This window comes from Strix aluco, chromosome Z (assembly GCF_031877795.1).
Source record: "Strix aluco isolate bStrAlu1 chromosome Z, bStrAlu1.hap1, whole genome shotgun sequence".
Lineage (NCBI taxonomy): Eukaryota > Metazoa > Chordata > Aves > Strigiformes > Strigidae > Strix > Strix aluco.
The window spans coordinates 86873985-86892515 of record NC_133971.1 but is presented as its reverse complement, the minus strand read 5'-3'; the positions used below and the strand labels follow the sequence as shown (position 1 = coordinate 86892515).

Genomic DNA, 18531 nt, shown 5'->3' with positions numbered 1-18531 from the left:
CCCTGCCACCACGGCCGCCACCACCGTCACCACACCCCCATTTCTTGCCCCGGCTCAAAAGCTCCCAGAAAACACACGGCGGCCTCTCTCACACCAACACAACACCATCCCTGCTCTCCCGAGGCACCCCAAAACCTCCGCGAGCACAACCTCCGCCACCTCCCTCCTCCCTCTAGAGCTCGACAACTACATCCGCTGGCTCCGCTCCACCTCCGCAGGACTCTGGGACACCCCTCCTCGAGGGGCCCACGCCGTCCCAAACGCAAGCCCCTTCCTTCGCTGACGGCAAACATCTTCTTCTTTGCTCTCCAGCCGCCTCAGCCAAGGAGGCAGACAAAACACCAGACGACCCCTGCTCCAGGGCCACGCGCGTGGCACCACAGCCACGGACCCAACGCCCCAGCCCGAGCAGCACCGAGACCCTTCCCTTTCTCCTCTTCCTTCTTCCTTCCGCAAGCCTTGCCTCCTGCCTTTCTTGCCCATTCCCTTCAACACACGAGCTGCGGCAGCTCCAGCCACCAACACAGCCACTGCTCAGGGGCCTACACCCACAGCCACCTCCTCGCAAGCCGACGACGACGACACCCCCAGGCCCTCGCTCCAGGAGGGGGCTCCCCACGCTCTGCCAAGTGACATCACTTCACAACCCTTCCCAACACGAAAAGGAAAGACCAGACAAGATGAAAACAAAGGCGAAAGGAAAACGCACCACAGGGCAGCATGGGCGCAAGACACACTTGGGCAGGAAGGGAAACTTCAGCTGCAGCCTCTTCACAGGGAAACCCTCACACACCTCCCCGCCACAGCTGCCCCCAAGGGCTCTGCCCCAGCGCGCGCTTTCGCATCCCCCACTCAACCACTACAGACAACCTGCCCCCAACGCAGCCCCGGCAAAGCACCGCCACCGCCCTCCCCACGCGCGCCCACCCCACCAACGCACTTCCCCGACACCACCGCAGGCCACCAGCCAAAACTGAAAACCACAGCCGGAAACTCGCTGCCACCAGAAAGCGAGCGAGGGAAAGCCGCCGCACCACATAAAGCCGGCCACCCGGCAGCACCCCAAGCACAGCGCCCGCCTGCACCGCCACCGAGCCTGACCAGGCTCCTGCCCAGCACCACCCACAGGCCCACCATGGCTGCGCCCGCAACCCCACAGACCCGCCTGCGCCACGGCGCCCCGCCGCTCCTGCTCCTCCTGACGGCTCTCGCCACCGCCCTCGCCTGCCACCACCTGCCTCCCCGACACGACACCTTCCCCTGGGACAGCCTCCAGCTCCTCCAGGCCATGGCTCCCAGCCCGACACAGCCCTGCCACCCCCACCAGGCGCCCGTCTTCCCCGACACCCTCCTCCACACCAGCCACCCACAGCAAGCCGCCGCCACCGTCCTCCGCATCCTCCAGCACCTCCTCCACACCCTCAGCAGCCCCAGCACCCCCCAGCACTGGGACGCCCAGGCACGACACCAACTCCTCAACAGCCTCCAGCACCACATCCAGCAGCTCCACCAATGCCTGACCGCCAACGGCACGCTCGCCCAAGGCCCAGGGCCCCGCAGCCTCACGCTCACCCTCGACAAATACTTCAGGGACATCCAGCACTTCCTCCGCACCCACCACCACAGCGCCTGCGCCTGGGACCACGTCCGCCTCCAAGCTCGCGCCTGCTTCCAACGCCTCCACAACCTCACCCGCACCACGCCCAGTTAGCCCAACGGCCCCCACCAACCCGCACGGCCCCACACACCCCCACCACCGCCCCAGACCCGCCTCTGCCCTCCCGCCTCCCCTCACCCACCACGACAGGCGCCGGGGCGACAACGGCCCTGCACCCGCACCCTCCACGCGCTGCTCCTCCACTTCCACCACAGCTTCTATTTATCTTCACAACGGGTTTTAGCTATTTATTCCACTATTTATTCCACACAAAATAAAGACCTCTTGCAAAAAGCCTGCCTCTGCCTCTCGTCTCAGAAGCACGGGGACGAGCCTTTGGGGGGGGCAGGGGCGGGGGGAAGGCACCGCCACTCAACACCTCCTCCCAGCCCTGCTCCAAACAGGGCTCCCCGCACACCCCGCGCCCGCTCTTCTCTTTGACACCTCCCCAACGACGAGGCACCGGCCTCAACCTCTTGCCAAAACCTCTCACGGGGTGCAGCCAGCGGCAGCACTACCGCCTCGTTGGCCCTCGTCTCCTCAGCGTTTCCCACCGGCCATCCCGCCTCACTCCGCCTCACCATCAGCTCCGCACTCCTCGCGCCAACCAAGACGTGGGCCTGTTGGAGCGCCTCCAGACCAGGGCCACAAACGGGAGCGATCAGAGCCTTGCAACGCCTCTCCTCGAAGGAAAGGCTCACGCGCCTGGGCTTCTTCACCCTCCAGGACACCTTCTAGCGGCCTTCCACTCCTCCAAGGGGGCTTAGAAATAAGATGGGGCCGTGCTTCCAACTCGGCCGGTCCCTCACCTTTCTCCCCCGCCCGGGGAAATAGGGGAGTTACAACAAGAAAAAAACCTCGTAGTTCAAAATAAAAAACAAACACTTTAGCCACTGCAACAGAACAAAACAATAACGGAAAGCCCAAACGGGTAACGCACAATGCGCTCGCTCATCACCCGCCCAACGATGCGCAGCCCGCCCCCGGCTGCGATCCCGATCCCGACCCAACGAAGGTCCCGACCCAGCCAAGATGCCGCCGTGCCCACCAGAAGCCAGAGAGAACCCGCCACCTTTATATACCGAGTACGACGTCACAGGAGATGGAACACCCCAAGGGCCAGTCCGGGTCTGGCACTCCAGCTGCCCCTCCTCCCACCCCAAAGAAAGGGAACTCTACCCTGGCCCAAATCCCAAATGCCAAATCCCAAATGCCACATCCCAAATCCGGCTCGGGCGCTCCCGAGATGCTCTCTCCCAGCTCAAGCACATTACCTCTATGCCAGCCGAAACCACGACAGCTGGGCACAGGCTTTGCCACAGGGCCTGTGCCCACAGGACCAGGGCTGACGCTTTGCAACTCACAGAGCCCAGATTCAGACCAGACACAAGCAAGACGTCTTCTACCACCAGCCTGCTCCTCAGACGCTGCAACAGGTTGCCCCGAGAGCTGGGAGCTGCCCCATCCCGGCAAACGGTCACCGTCACCTTGGACGGGGCTCCCAGACACCGGATCTACTCCAACGTGGCCCTGCTCGTGGCGGCGGCGCTTGGACCGCAAGACCTTTCACCGTCCCTCCCAACCCAAACCCGCCAAGGCCTCTGCCAAGGACAGGCACGGCACAAGATCCCTTTGACTAGGCTGAGCTGGGCTCCTCTGGCCGCTTCAGCCATTTCTCACGACAACTCTCGCCTTGCGCCGCTTGCTCCAACACACCTTGCAGCACCAACTCTTCTAAGGCCACACGCACGAGCTCCAGCCACCCACCTCCAACACCAGCCCACCTCCTGCACTGACGGCACCTAGGGACGCCAAATCATCACGCGCGTGCCACCACCCCGGGCACGGCACCCACCAACACAACGGGGCCTGGCCAGACCATGGCTCCCCGCCCGACACCGCCCTGCCACCACGGCCGCCACCACCGTCACCACACCCCCATTTCTTGCCCCGGCTCAAAAGCTCCCAGAAAACACACGGCGGCCTCTCTCACACCAACACAACACCATCCCTGCTCTCCCGAGGCACCCCAAAACCTCCGCGAGCACAACCTCCGCCACCTCCCTCCTCCCTCTAGAGCTCGACAACTACATCCGCTGGCTCCGCTCCACCTCCGCAGGACTCTGGGACACCCCTCCTCGAGGGGCCCACGCCGTCCCAAACGCAAGCCCCTTCCTTCGCTGACGGCAAACATCTTCTTCTTTGCTCTCCAGCCGCCTCAGCCAAGGAGGCAGACAAAACACCAGACGACCCCTGCTCCAGGGCCACGCGCGTGGCACCACAGCCACGGACCCAACGCCCCAGCCCGAGCAGCACCGAGACCCTTCCCTTTCTCCTCTTCCTTCTTCCTTCCGCAAGCCTTGCCTCCTGCCTTTCTTGCCCATTCCCTTCAACACACGAGCTGCGGCAGCTCCAGCCACCAACACAGCCACTGCTCAGGGGCCTACACCCACAGCCACCTCCTCGCAAGCCGACGACGACGACACCCCCAGGCCCTCGCTCCAGGAGGGGGCTCCCCACGCTCTGCCAAGTGACATCACTTCACAACCCTTCCCAACACGAAAAGGAAAGACCAGACAAGATGAAAACAAAGGCGAAAGGAAAACGCACCACAGGGCAGCACGGGCGCAAGACACACTTGGGCAGGAAGGGAAACTTCAGCTGCAGCCTCTTCACAGGGAAACCCTCACACACCTCCCCGCCACAGCTGCCCCCAAGGGCTCTGCCCCAGCGCGCGCTTTCGCATCCCCCACTCAACCACTACAGACAACCTGCCCCCAACGCAGCCCCGGCAAAGCACCGCCACCGCCCTCCCCACGCGCGCCCACCCCACCAACGCACTTCCCCGACACCACCGCAGGCCACCAGCCAAAACTGAAAACCACAGCCGGAAACTCGCTGCCACCAGAAAGCGAGCGAGGGAAAGCCGCCGCACCACATAAAGCCGGCCACCCGGCAGCACCCCAAGCACGGCGCCCGCCCGCACCGCCACCGAGCCTGACCAGGCTCCTGCCCAGCACCACCCACAGGCCCACCATGGCTGCGCCCGCAACCCCACAGACCCGCCTGCGCCACGGCGCCCCGCCGCTCCTGCTCCTCCTGACGGCTCTCGCCACCGCCCTCGCCTGCCACCACCTGCCTCCCCGACACGACACCTTCCCCTGGGACAGCCTCCAGCTCCTCCAGGCCATGGCTCCCAGCCCGACACAGCCCTGCCACCCCCACCAGGCGCCCGTCTTCCCCGACACCCTCCTCCACACCAGCCACCCACAGCAAGCCGCCGCCACCGTCCTCCGCATCCTCCAGCACCTCCTCCACACCCTCAGCAGCCCCAGCACCCCCCAGCACTGGGACGCCCAGGCACGACACCAACTCCTCAACAGCCTCCAGCACCACATCCAGCAGCTCCACCAATGCCTGACCGCCAACGGCACGCTCGCCCAAGGCCCAGGGCCCCGCAGCCTCACGCTCACCCTCGACAAATACTTCAGGGACATCCAGCACTTCCTCCGCACCCACCACCACAGCGCCTGCGCCTGGGACCACGTCCGCCTCCAAGCTCGCGCCTGCTTCCAACGCCTCCACAACCTCACCCGCACCACGCCCAGTTAGCCCAACGGCCCCCACCAACCCGCACGGCCCCACGCACCCCCACCACCGCCCCAGACCCGCCTCTGCCCTCCCGCCTCCCCTCACCCACCACGACAGGCGCCGGGGCGACAACGGCCCTGCACCCGCACCCTCCACGCGCTGCTCCTCCACTTCCACCACAGCTTCTATTTATCTTCACAACGGGTTTTAGCTATTTATTCCACTATTTATTCCACACAAAATAAAGACCTCTTGCAAAAAGCCTGCCTCTGCCTCTCGTCTCAGAAGCACGGGGACGAGCCTTTGGGGGGGGCAGGGGCGGGGGGAAGGCACCGCCACTCAACACCTCCTCCCAGCCCTGCTCCAAACAGGGCTCCCCGCACACCCCGCGCCCGCTCTTCTCTTTGACACCTCCCCAACGACGAGGCACCGGCCTCAACCTCTTGCCAAAACCTCTCACGGGGTGCAGCCAGCGGCAGCACTACCGCCTCGTTGGCCCTCGTCTCCTCAGCGTTTCCCACCGGCCATCCCGCCTCACTCCGCCTCACCATCAGCTCCGCACTCCTCGCGCCAACCAAGACGTGGGCCTGTTGGAGCGCCTCCAGACCAGGGCCACAAACGGGAGCGATCAGAGCCTTGCAACGCCTCTCCTCGAAGGAAAGGCTCACGCGCCTGGGCTTCTTCACCCTCCAGGACACCTTCTAGCGGCCTTCCACTCCTCCAAGGGGGCTTAGAAATAAGATGGGGCCGTGCTTCCAACTCGGCCGGTCCCTCACCTTTCTCCCCCGCCCGGGGAAATAGGGGAGTTACAACAAGAAAAAAACCTCGTAGTTCAAAATAAAAAACAAACACTTTAGCCACTGCAACAGAACAAAACAATAACGGAAAGCCCAAACGGGTAACGCACAATGCGCTCGCTCATCACCCGCCCAACGATGCGCAGCCCGCCCCCGGCTGCGATCCCGATCCCGACCCAACGAAGGTCCCGACCCAGCTAAGATGCCGCCGTGCCCACCAGAAGCCAGAGAGAACCCGCCACCTTTATATACCGAGTACGACGTCACAGGAGATGGAACACCCCAAGGGCCAGTCCGGGTCTGGCACTCCAGCTGCCCCTCCTCCCACCCCAAAGAAAGGGAACTCTACCCTGGCCCAAATGCCAAATCCCAAATGCCAAATCCCAAATGCCACATCCCAAATCCGGCTCGGGCGCTCCCGAGATGCTCTCTCCCAGCTCAAGCACATTACCTCTATGCCAGCCGAAACCACGACAGCTGGGCACAGGCTTTGCCACAGGGCCTGTGCCCACAGGACCAGGGCTGACGCTTTGCAACTCACAGAGCCCAGATTCAGACCAGACACAAGCAAGACGTCTTCTACCACCAGCCTGCTCCTCAGACGCTGCAACAGGTTGCCCCGAGAGCTGGGAGCTGCCCCATCCCGGCAAACGGTCACCGTCACCTTGGACGGGGCTCCCAGACACCGGATCTACTCCAACGTGGCCCTGCTCGTGGCGGCGGCGCTTGGACCGCAAGACCTTTCACCGTCCCTCCCAACCCAAACCCGCCAAGGCCTCTGCCAAGGACAGGCACGGCACAAGATCCCTTTGACTAGGCTGAGCTGGGCTCCTCTGGCCGCTTCAGCCATTTCTCACGACAACTCTCGCCTTGCGCCGCTTGCTCCAACACACCTTGCAGCACCAACTCTTCTAAGGCCACACGCACGAGCTCCAGCCACCCACCTCCAACACCAGCCCACCTCCTGCACTGACGGCACCTAGGGACGCCAAATCATCACGCGCGTGCCACCACCCCGGGCACGGCACCCACCAACACAACGGGGCCTGGCCAGACCATGGCTCCCCGCCCGACACCGCCCTGCCACCACGGCCGCCACCACCGTCACCACACCCCCATTTCTTGCCCCGGCTCAAAAGCTCCCAGAAAACACACGGCGGCCTCTCTCACACCAACACAACACCATCCCTGCTCTCCCGAGGCACCCCAAAACCTCCGCGAGCACAACCTCCGCCACCTCCCTCCTCCCTCTAGAGCTCGACAACTACATCCGCTGGCTCCGCTCCACCTCCGCAGGACTCTGGGACACCCCTCCTCGAGGGGCCCACGCCGTCCCAAACGCAAGCCCCTTCCTTCGCTGACGGCAAACATCTTCTTCTTTGCTCTCCAGCCGCCTCAGCCAAGGAGGCAGACAAAACACCAGACGACCCCTGCTCCAGGGCCACGCGCGTGGCACCACAGCCACGGACCCAACGCCCCAGCCCGAGCAGCACCGAGACCCTTCCCTTTCTCCTCTTCCTTCTTCCTTCCGCAAGCCTTGCCTCCTGCCTTTCTTGCCCATTCCCTTCAACACACGAGCTGCGGCAGCTCCAGCCACCAACACAGCCACTGCTCAGGGGCCTACACCCACAGCCACCTCCTCGCAAGCCGACGACGACGACACCCCCAGGCCCTCGCTCCAGGAGGGGGCTCCCCACGCTCTGCCAAGTGACATCACTTCACAACCCTTCCCAACACGAAAAGGAAAGACCAGACAAGATGAAAACAAAGGCGAAAGGAAAACGCACCACAGGGCAGCACGGGCGCAAGACACACTTGGGCAGGAAGGGAAACTTCAGCTGCAGCCTCTTCACAGGGAAACCCTCACACACCTCCCCGCCACAGCTGCCCCCAAGGGCTCTGCCCCAGCGCGCGCTTTCGCATCCCCCACTCAACCACTACAGACAACCTGCCCCCAACGCAGCCCCGGCAAAGCACCGCCACCGCCCTCCCCACGCGCGCCCACCCCACCAACGCACTTCCCCGACACCACCGCAGGCCACCAGCCAAAACTGAAAACCACAGCCGGAAACTCGCTGCCACCAGAAAGCGAGCGAGGGAAAGCCGCCGCACCACATAAAGCCGGCCACCCGGCAGCACCCCAAGCACGGCGCCCGCCCGCACCGCCACCGAGCCTGACCAGGCTCCTGCCCAGCACCACCCACAGGCCCACCATGGCTGCGCCCGCAACCCCACAGACCCGCCTGCGCCACGGCGCCCCGCCGCTCCTGCTCCTCCTGACGGCTCTCGCCACCGCCCTCGCCTGCCACCACCTGCCTCCCCGACACGACACCTTCCCCTGGGACAGCCTCCAGCTCCTCCAGGCCATGGCTCCCAGCCCGACACAGCCCTGCCACCCCCACCAGGCGCCCGTCTTCCCCGACACCCTCCTCCACACCAGCCACCCACAGCAAGCCGCCGCCACCGTCCTCCGCATCCTCCAGCACCTCCTCCACACCCTCAGCAGCCCCAGCACCCCCCAGCACTGGGACGCCCAGGCACGACACCAACTCCTCAACAGCCTCCAGCACCACATCCAGCAGCTCCACCAATGCCTGACCGCCAACGGCACGCTCGCCCAAGGCCCAGGGCCCCGCAGCCTCACGCTCACCCTCGACAAATACTTCAGGGACATCCAGCACTTCCTCCGCACCCACCACCACAGCGCCTGCGCCTGGGACCACGTCCGCCTCCAAGCTCGCGCCTGCTTCCAACGCCTCCACAACCTCACCCGCACCACGCCCAGTTAGCCCAACGGCCCCCACCAACCCGCACGGCCCCACGCACCCCCACCACCGCCCCAGACCCGCCTCTGCCCTCCCGCCTCCCCTCACCCACCACGACAGGCGCCGGGGCGACAACGGCCCTGCACCCGCACCCTCCACGCGCTGCTCCTCCACTTCCACCACAGCTTCTATTTATCTTCACAACGGGTTTTAGCTATTTATTCCACTATTTATTCCACACAAAATAAAGACCTCTTGCAAAAAGCCTGCCTCTGCCTCTCGTCTCAGAAGCACGGCGACGAGCCTTTGGGGGGGGCAGGGGCGGGGGGAAGGCACCGCCACTCAACACCTCCTCCCAGCCCTGCTCCAAACAGGGCTCCCCGCACACCCCGCGCCCGCTCTTCTCTTTGACACCTCCCCAACGACGAGGCACCGGCCTCAACCTCTTGCCAAAACCTCTCACGGGGTGCAGCCAGCGGCAGCACTACCGCCTCGTTGGCCCTCGTCTCCTCAGCGTTTCCCACCGGCCATCCCGCCTCACTCCGCCTCACCATCAGCTCCGCACTCCTCGCGCCAACCAAGACGTGGGCCTGTTGGAGCGCCTCCAGACCAGGGCCACAAACGGGAGCGATCAGAGCCTTGCAACGCCTCTCCTCGAAGGAAAGGCTCACACGCCTGGGCTTCTTCACCCTCCAGGACACCTTCTAGCGGCCTTCCACTCCTCCAAGGGGGCTTAGAAATAAGATGGGGCCGTGCTTCCAACTCGGCCGGTCCCTCACCTTTCTCCCCCGCCCGGGGAAATAGGGGAGTTACAACAAGAAAAAAACCTCGTAGTTCAAAATAAAAAACAAACACTTTAGCCACTGCAACAGAACAAAACAATAACGGAAAGCCCAAACGGGTAACGCACAATGCGCTCGCTCATCACCCGCCCAACGATGCGCAGCCCGCCCCCGGCTGCGATCCCGATGCCGACCCAACGAAGGTCCCGACCCAGCCAAGATGCCGCCGTGCCCACCAGAAGCCAGAGAGAACCCGCCACCTTTATATACCGAGTACGACGTCACAGGAGATGGAACACCCCAAGGGCCAGTCCGGGCCTGGCACTCCAGCTGCCCCTCCTCCCACCCCAAAGAAAGGGAACTCTACCCTGGCCCAAATGCCAAATCCCAAATGCCAAATCCCAAATGCCAAATCCGGCTCGGGCGCTCCCGAGATGCTCTCTCCCAGCTCAAGCACATTACCTCTATGCCAGCCGAAACCACGACAGCTGGGCACAGGCCCTGTGGCAAAGCCTGTGCCCACAGGACCAGGGCTGACGCTTTGCAACTCACAGAGCCCAGATTCAGACCAGACACAAGCAAGACGTCTTCTACCACCAGCCTGCTCCTCAGACGCTGCAACAGGCTGCCCCGAGAGCTGGGAGCTGCCCCATCCCGGCAAACGGTCACCGTCACCTTGGACGGGGCTCCCAGACACCGGATCTACTCCAACGTGGCCCTGCTCGTGGCGGCGGCGCTTGGACCGCAAGACCTTTCACCGTCCCTCCCAACCCAAACCCGCCAAGGCCTCTGCCAAGGACAGGCACGGCACAGATCCCTTTGACTAGGCTGAGCTGGGCTCCTCTGGCCGCTTCAGCCATTTCTCACGACAACTCTCGCCTTGCGCCGCTTGCTCCAACACACCTTGCAGCACCAACTCTTCTAAGGCCACACGCACGAGCTCCAGCCACCCACCTCCAACACCAGCCCACCTCCTGCACTGACGGCACCTAGGGACGCCAAATCATCACGCGCGTGCCACCACCCCGGGCACGGCACCCACCAACACAACGGGGCCTGGCCAGACCATGGCTCCCCGCCCGACACCGCCCTGCCACCACGGCCGCCACCACCGTCACCACACCCCCATTTCTTGCCCCGGCTCAAAAGCTCCCAGAAAACACACGGCGGCCTCTCTCACACCAACACAACACCATCCCTGCTCTCCCGAGGCACCCCAAAACCTCCGCGAGCACAACCTCCGCCACCTCCCTCCTCCCTCTAGAGCTCGACAACTACATCCGCTGGCTCCGCTCCACCTCCGCAGGACTCTGGGACACCCCTCCTCGAGGGGCCCACGCCGTCCCAAACGCAAGCCCCTTCCTTCGCTGACGGCAAACATCTTCTTCTTTGCTCTCCAGCCGCCTCAGCCAAGGAGGCAGACAAAACACCAGACGACCCCTGCTCCAGGGCCACGCGCGTGGCACCACAGCCACGGACCCAACGCCCCAGCCCGAGCAGCACCGAGACCCTTCCCTTTCTCCTCTTCCTTCTTCCTTCCGCAAGCCTTGCCTCCTGCCTTTCTTGCCCATTCCCTTCAACACACGAGCTGCGGCAGCTCCAGCCACCAACACAGCCACTGCTCAGGGGCCTACACCCACAGCCACCTCCTCGCAAGCCGACGACGACGACACCCCCAGGCCCTCGCTCCAGGAGGGGGCTCCCCACGCTCTGCCAAGTGACATCACTTCACAACCCTTCCCAACACGAAAAGGAAAGACCAGACAAGATGAAAACAAAGGCGAAAGGAAAACGCACCACAGGGCAGCACGGGCGCAAGACACACTTGGGCAGGAAGGGAAACTTCAGCTGCAGCCTCTTCACAGGGAAACCCTCACACACCTCCCCGCCACAGCTGCCCCCAAGGGCTCTGCCCCAGCGCGCGCTTTCGCATCCCCCACTCAACCACTACAGACAACCTGCCCCCAACGCAGCCCCGGCAAAGCACCGCCACCGCCCTCCCCACGCGCGCCCACCCCACCAACGCACTTCCCCGACACCACCGCAGGCCACCAGCCAAAACTGAAAACCACAGCCGGAAACTCGCTGCCACCAGAAAGCGAGCGAGGGAAAGCCGCCGCACCACATAAAGCCGGCCACCCGGCAGCACCCCAAGCACAGCGCCCGCCCGCACCGCCACCGAGCCTGACCAGGCTCCTGCCCAGCACCACCCACAGGCCCACCATGGCTGCGCCCGCAACCCCACAGACCCGCCTGCGCCACGGCGCCCCGCCGCTCCTGCTCCTCCTGACGGCTCTCGCCACCGCCCTCGCCTGCCACCACCTGCCTCCCCGACACGACACCTTCCCCTGGGACAGCCTCCAGCTCCTCCAGGCCATGGCTCCCAGCCCGACACAGCCCTGCCACCCCCACCAGGCGCCCGTCTTCCCCGACACCCTCCTCCACACCAGCCACCCACAGCAAGCCGCCGCCACCGTCCTCCGCATCCTCCAGCACCTCCTCCACACCCTCAGCAGCCCCAGCACCCCCCAGCACTGGGACGCCCAGGCACGACACCAACTCCTCAACAGCCTCCAGCACCACATCCAGCAGCTCCACCAATGCCTGACCGCCAACGGCACGCTCGCCCAAGGCCCAGGGCCCCGCAGCCTCACGCTCACCCTCGACAAATACTTCAGGGACATCCAGCACTTCCTCCGCACCCACCACCACAGCGCCTGCGCCTGGGACCACGTCCGCCTCCAAGCTCGCGCCTGCTTCCAACGCCTCCACAACCTCACCCGCACCACGCCCAGTTAGCCCAACGGCCCCCACCAACCCGCACGGCCCCACGCACCCCCACCACCGCCCCAGACCCGCCTCTGCCCTCCCGCCTCCCCTCACCCACCACGACAGGCGCCGGGGCGACAACGGCCCTGCACCCGCACCCTCCACGCGCTGCTCCTCCACTTCCACCACAGCTTCTATTTATCTTCACAACGGGTTTTAGCTATTTATTCCACTATTTATTCCACACAAAATAAAGACCTCTTGCAAAAAGCCTGCCTCTGCCTCTCGTCTCAGAAGCACGGCGACGAGCCTTTGGGGGGGGCAGGGGCGGGGGGAAGGCACCGCCACTCAACACCTCCTCCCAGCCCTGCTCCAAACAGGGCTCCCCGCACACCCCGCGCCCGCTCTTCTCTTTGACACCTCCCCAACGACGAGGCACCGGCCTCAACCTCTTGCCAAAACCTCTCACGGGGTGCAGCCAGCGGCAGCACTACCGCCTCGTTGGCCCTCGTCTCCTCAGCGTTTCCCACCGGCCATCCCGCCTCACTCCGCCTCACCATCAGCTCCGCACTCCTCGCGCCAACCAAGACGTGGGCCTGTTGGAGCGCCTCCAGACCAGGGCCACAAACGGGAGCGATCAGAGCCTTGCAACGCCTCTCCTCGAAGGAAAGGCCCACACGCCTGGGCTTCTTCACCCTCCAGGACACCTTCTAGCGGCCTTCCACTCCTCCAAGGGGGCTTAGAAATAAGATGGGGCCGTGCTTCCAACTCGGCCGGTCCCTCACCTTTCTCCCCCGCCCGGGGAAATAGGGGAGTTACAACAAGAAAAAAACCTCCTAGTTCAAAATAAAAAACAAACACTTTAGCCACTGCAACAGAACAAAACAATAACGGAAAGCCCAAACGGGTAACGCACAATGCGCTCGCTCATCACCCGCCCAACGATGCGCAGCCCGCCCCCGGCTGCGATCCCGATCCCGACCCAACGAAGGTCCCGACCCAGCCAAGATGCCGCCGTGCCCACCAGAAGCCAGAGAGAACCCGCCACCTTTATATACCGAGTACGACGTCACAGGAGATGGAACACCCCAAGGGCCAGTCCGGGTCTGGCACTCCAGCTGCCCCTCCTCCCACCCCAAAGAAAGGGAACTCTACCCTGGCCCAAATGCCAAATCCCAAATGCCAAATCCCAAATGCCACATCCCAAATCCGGCTCGGGCGCTCCCGAGATGCTCTCTCCCAGCTCAAGCACATTACCTCTATGCCAGCCGAAACCACGACAGCTGGGCACAGGCTTTGCCACAGGGCCTGTGCCCACAGGACCAGGGCTGACGCTTTGCAACTCACAGAGCCCAGATTCAGACCAGACACAAGCAAGACGTCTTCTACCACCAGCCTGCTCCTCAGACGCTGCAACAGGTTGCCCCGAGAGCTGGGAGCTGCCCCATCCCGGCAAACGGTCACCGTCACCTTGGACGGGGCTCCCAGACACCGGATCTACTCCAACGTGGCCCTGCTCGTGGCGGCGGCGCTTGGACCGCAAGACCTTTCACCGTCCCTCCCAACCCAAACCCGCCAAGGCCTCTGCCAAGGACAGGCACGGCACAAGATCCCTTTGACTAGGCTGAGCTGGGCTCCTCTGGCCGCTTCAGCCATTTCTCACGACAACTCTCGCCTTGCGCCGCTTGCTCCAACACACCTTGCAGCACCAACTCTTCTAAGGCCACACGCACGAGCTCCAGCCACCCACCTCCAACACCAGCCCACCTCCTGCACTGACGGCACCTAGGGACGCCAAATCATCACGCGCGTGCCACCACCCCGGGCACGGCACCCACCAACACAACGGGGCCTGGCCAGACCATGGCTCCCCGCCCGACACCGCCCTGCCACCACGGCCGCCACCACCGTCACCACACCCCCATTTCTTGCCCCGGCTCAAAAGCTCCCAGAAAACACACGGCGGCCTCTCTCACACCAACACAACACCATCCCTGCTCTCCCGAGGCACCCCAAAACCTCCGCGAGCACAACCTCCGCCACCTCCCTCCTCCCTCTAGAGCTCGACAACTACATCCGCTGGCTCCGCTCCACCTCCGCAGGACTCTGGGACACCCCTCCTCGAGGGGCCCACGCCGTCCCAAACGCAAGCCCCTTCCTTCGCTGACGGCAAACATCTTCTTCTTTGCTCTCCAGCCGCCTCAGCCAAGGAGGCAGACAAAACACCAGACGACCCCTGCTCCAGGGCCACGCGCGTGGCACCACAGCCACGGACCCAACGCCCCAGCCCGAGCAGCACCGAGACCCTTCCCTTTCTCCTCTTCCTTCTTCCTTCCGCAAGCCTTGCCTCCTGCCTTTCTTGCCCATTCCCTTCAACACACGAGCTGCGGCAGCTCCAGCCACCAACACAGCCACTGCTCAGGGGCCTACACCCACAGCCACCTCCTCGCAAGCCGACGACGACGACACCCCCAGGCCCTCGCTCCAGGAGGGGGCTCCCCACGCTCTGCCAAGTGACATCACTTCACAACCCTTCCCAACACGAAAAGGAAAGACCAGACAAGATGAAAACAAAGGCGAAAGGAAAACGCACCACAGGGCAGCACGGGCGCAAGACACACTTGGGCAGGAAGGGAAACTTCAGCTGCAGCCTCTTCACAGGGAAACCCTCACACACCTCCCCGCCACAGCTGCCCCCAAGGGCTCTGCCCCAGCGCGCGCTTTCGCATCCCCCACTCAACCACTACAGACAACCTGCCCCCAACGCAGCCCCGGCAAAGCACCGCCACCGCCCTCCCCACGCGCGCCCACCCCACCAACGCACTTCCCCGACACCACCGCAGGCCACCAGCCAAAACTGAAAACCACAGCCGGAAACTCGCTGCCACCAGAAAGCGAGCGAGGGAAAGCCGCCGCACCACATAAAGCCGGCCACCCGGCAGCACCCCAAGCACGGCGCCCGCCCGCACCGCCACCGAGCCTGACCAGGCTCCTGCCCAGCACCACCCACAGGCCCACCATGGCTGCGCCCGCAACCCCACAGACCCGCCTGCGCCACGGCGCCCCGCCGCTCCTGCTCCTCCTGACGGCTCTCGCCACCGCCCTCGCCTGCCACCACCTGCCTCCCCGACACGACACCTTCCCCTGGGACAGCCTCCAGCTCCTCCAGGCCATGGCTCCCAGCCCGACACAGCCCTGCCACCCCCACCAGGCGCCCGTCTTCCCCGACACCCTCCTCCACACCAGCCACCCACAGCAAGCCGCCGCCACCGTCCTCCGCATCCTCCAGCACCTCCTCCACACCCTCAGCAGCCCCAGCACCCCCCAGCACTGGGACGCCCAGGCACGACACCAACTCCTCAACAGCCTCCAGCACCACATCCAGCAGCTCCACCAATGCCTGACCGCCAACGGCACGCTCGCCCAAGGCCCAGGGCCCCGCAGCCTCACGCTCACCCTCGACAAATACTTCAGGGACATCCAGCACTTCCTCCGCACCCACCACCACAGCGCCTGCGCCTGGGACCACGTCCGCCTCCAAGCTCGCGCCTGCTTCCAACGCCTCCACAACCTCACCCGCACCACGCCCAGTTAGCCCAACGGCCCCCACCAACCCGCACGGCCCCACGCACCCCCACCACCGCCCCAGACCCGCCTCTGCCCTCCCGCCTCCCCTCACCCACCACGACAGGCGCCGGGGCGACAACGGCCCTGCACCCGCACCCTCCACGCGCTGCTCCTCCACTTCCACCACAGCTTCTATTTATCTTCACAACGGGTTTTAGCTATTTATTCCACTATTTATTCCACACAAAATAAAGACCTCTTGCAAAAAGCCTGCCTCTGCCTCTCGTCTCAGAAGCACGGGGACGAGCCTTTGGGGGGGGCAGGGGCGGGGGGAAGGCACCGCCACTCAACACCTCCTCCCAGCCCTGCTCCAAACAGGGCTCCCCGCACACCCCGCGCCCGCTCTTCTCTTTGACACCTCCCCAACGACGAGGCACCGGCCTCAACCTCTTGCCAAAACCTCTCACGGGGTGCAGCCAGCGGCAGCACTACCGCCTCGTTGGCCCTCGTCTCCTCAGCGTTTCCCACCGGCCATCCCGCCTCACTCCGCCTCACCATCAGCTCCGCACTCCTCGCGCCAACCAAGACGTGGGCCTGTTGGAGCGCCTCCAGACCAGGGCCACAAACGGGAGCGATCAGAGCCTTGCAACGCCTCTCCTTGAAGGAAAGGCTCACACGCCTGGGCTTCTTCACCCTCCAGGACACCTTCTAGCGGCCTTCCACTCCTCCAAGGGGGCTTAGAAATAAGATGGGGCCGTGCTTCCAACTCGGCCGGTCCCTCACCTTTCTCCCCCGCCCGGGGAAATAGGGGAGTTACAACAAGAAAAAAACCTCGTAGTTCAAAATAAAAAACAAACACTTTAGCCACTGCAACAGAACAAAACAATAACGGAAAGCCCAAACGGGTAACGCACAATGCGCTCGCTCATCACCCGCCCAACGATGCGCAGCCCGCCCCCGGCTGCGATCCCGATGCCGACCCAACGAAGGTCCCGACCCAGCCAAGATGCCGCCGTGCCCACCAGAAGCCAGAGAGAACCCGCCACCTTTATATACCGAGTACGACGTCACAGGAGATGGAACACCCCAAGGGCCAGTCCGGGCCTGGCACTCCAGCTGCCCCTCCTCCCACCCCAAAGAAAGGGAACTCTACCCTGGCCCAAATGCCAAATCCCAAATGCCAAATCCCAAATGCCAAATCCGGCTCGGGCGCTCCCGAGATGCTCTCTCCCAGCTCAAGCACATTACCTCTATGCCAGCCGAAACCACGACAGCTGGGCACAGGCTTTGCCACAGGGCCTGTGCCCACAGGACCAGGGCTGACGCTTTGCAACTCACAGAGCCCAGATTCAGACCAGACACAAGCAAGACGTCTTCTACCACCAGCCTGCTCCTCAGACGCTGCAACAGGCTGCCCCGAGAGCTGGGAGCTGCCCCATCCCGGCAAACGGTCACCGTCACCTTGGACGGGGCTCCCAGACACCGGATCTACTCCAACGTGGCCCTGCTCGTGGCGGCGGCGCTTGGACCGCAAGACCTTTCACCGTCCCTCCCAACCCAAACCCGCCAAGGCCTCTGCCAAGGACAGGCACGGCACAGATCCCTTTGACTAGGCTGAGCTGGGCTCCTCTGGCCGCTTCAGCCATTTCTCACGACAACTCTCGCCTTGCGCCGCTTGCTCCAACACACCTTGCAGCACCAACTCTTCTAAGGCCACACGCACGAGCTCCAGCCACCCACCTCCAACACCAGCCCACCTCCTGCACTGACGGCACCTAGGGACGCCAAATCATCACGCGCGTGCCACCACCCCGGGCACGGCACCCACCAACACAACGGGGCCTGGCCAGACCATGGCTCCCCGCCCGACACCGCCCTGCCACCACGGCCGCCACCACCGTCACCACACCCCCATTTCTTGCCCCGGCTCAAAAGCTCCCAGAAAACACACGGCGGCCTCTCTCACACCAACACAACACCATCCCTGCTCTCCCGAGGCACCCCAAAACCTCCGCGAGCACAACCTCCGCCACCTCCCTCCTCCCTCTAGATTTTGACAACTCTCACCATCCCACCTTCTGTCCCGGGAACACATGTGGAGTTCCCCCATCACTGATGGCAAACGGGTGTCAATTTACAACCTTGCAGTATCAACTATCCTATGGCAAGTTGTGTATTGTATGAGTCCTTAAATTTTCTCTTTTTCAGTCTTAGTCTTTATAGACTTAATGGATAGTTTAATACATTTTTTCTGTGTTTTGCTCTATTTATTTTCAGTTCACTATTAACTATTGATCTTTTCTTGTCATTTGCTGTCACTGCATGTAATAACATCAATAGTTTTCAGCTCTTGGCCCCCCACTACCAAACCTCTCCACCTCTAGGCAGGCCCTGCATGTTTCTGTGGAAATAAGCATTCCTGCAGAAAGAGCAACAGAAAAATTTATCAAACACATGGGTAGGTCTGGGTGATAAAATCTCAACAGCAGTCCTAGAAAACCTCTTGTCTCCTAGCAATGTAACCACGTGCATTGGGTTTGCGTAGTAACGTTTTGGTAGCGGAGAGACTACATGGGTGGCTTCTGTGAGAAGCTGCTAGAAGC

The 18531-nt window shown here is 63.5% G+C and overlaps 6 protein-coding genes across 19 annotated transcripts in view; 5 read left to right on the top strand and 1 right to left on the bottom strand.

The window, feature by feature from the left end:
- Positions 1-18531, bottom strand: part of UBAP2 (ubiquitin associated protein 2) — a 139625-nt gene that overhangs the window by 42547 nt on the left and 78547 nt on the right. The gene's annotated exons all lie outside the window — the stretch shown is intronic.
- Positions 1136-1711, top strand: LOC141918176 (interferon-like). The gene has a single exon (XM_074812300.1). The coding sequence runs from the start codon at positions 1136-1138 to the stop codon at positions 1709-1711; it is 576 nt and encodes a 191-aa protein (XP_074668401.1).
- Positions 4500-5270, top strand: LOC141918159 (interferon-like). The gene has a single exon (XM_074812263.1). It carries the CDS (start codon positions 4694-4696, stop codon positions 5267-5269), a length of 576 nt encoding a protein of 191 aa, XP_074668364.1. The 5' UTR covers positions 4500-4693; the 3' UTR covers position 5270.
- Positions 8065-8835, top strand: LOC141918123 (interferon-like). Its single transcript, XM_074812185.1, has one exon. It carries the CDS (start codon positions 8259-8261, stop codon positions 8832-8834), a length of 576 nt encoding a protein of 191 aa, XP_074668286.1. The 5' UTR covers positions 8065-8258; the 3' UTR covers position 8835.
- On the top strand, positions 11622-12392 carry LOC141918103 (interferon-like). Its single transcript, XM_074812147.1, has one exon. The coding sequence runs from the start codon at positions 11816-11818 to the stop codon at positions 12389-12391; it is 576 nt and encodes a 191-aa protein (XP_074668248.1). The 5' UTR covers positions 11622-11815; the 3' UTR covers position 12392.
- On the top strand, positions 15187-15957 carry LOC141918195 (interferon-like). Its single transcript, XM_074812335.1, has one exon. The coding sequence runs from the start codon at positions 15381-15383 to the stop codon at positions 15954-15956; it is 576 nt and encodes a 191-aa protein (XP_074668436.1). The 5' UTR covers positions 15187-15380; the 3' UTR covers position 15957.

Bases quoted from the DNA above. Each gene is read 5' to 3' on its own strand.
- LOC141918195 (XM_074812335.1), top strand. From the start codon at position 15,381: ATGGCTGCGCCCGCAACCCCACAGACCCGCCTGCGCCACGGCGCCCCG.
- LOC141918123 (XM_074812185.1), top strand. From the start codon at position 8,259: ATGGCTGCGCCCGCAACCCCACAGACCCGCCTGCGCCACGGCGCCCCG.
- LOC141918159 (XM_074812263.1), top strand. From the start codon at position 4,694: ATGGCTGCGCCCGCAACCCCACAGACCCGCCTGCGCCACGGCGCCCCG.
- LOC141918103 (XM_074812147.1), top strand. From the start codon at position 11,816: ATGGCTGCGCCCGCAACCCCACAGACCCGCCTGCGCCACGGCGCCCCG.
- LOC141918176 (XM_074812300.1), top strand. From the start codon at position 1,136: ATGGCTGCGCCCGCAACCCCACAGACCCGCCTGCGCCACGGCGCCCCG.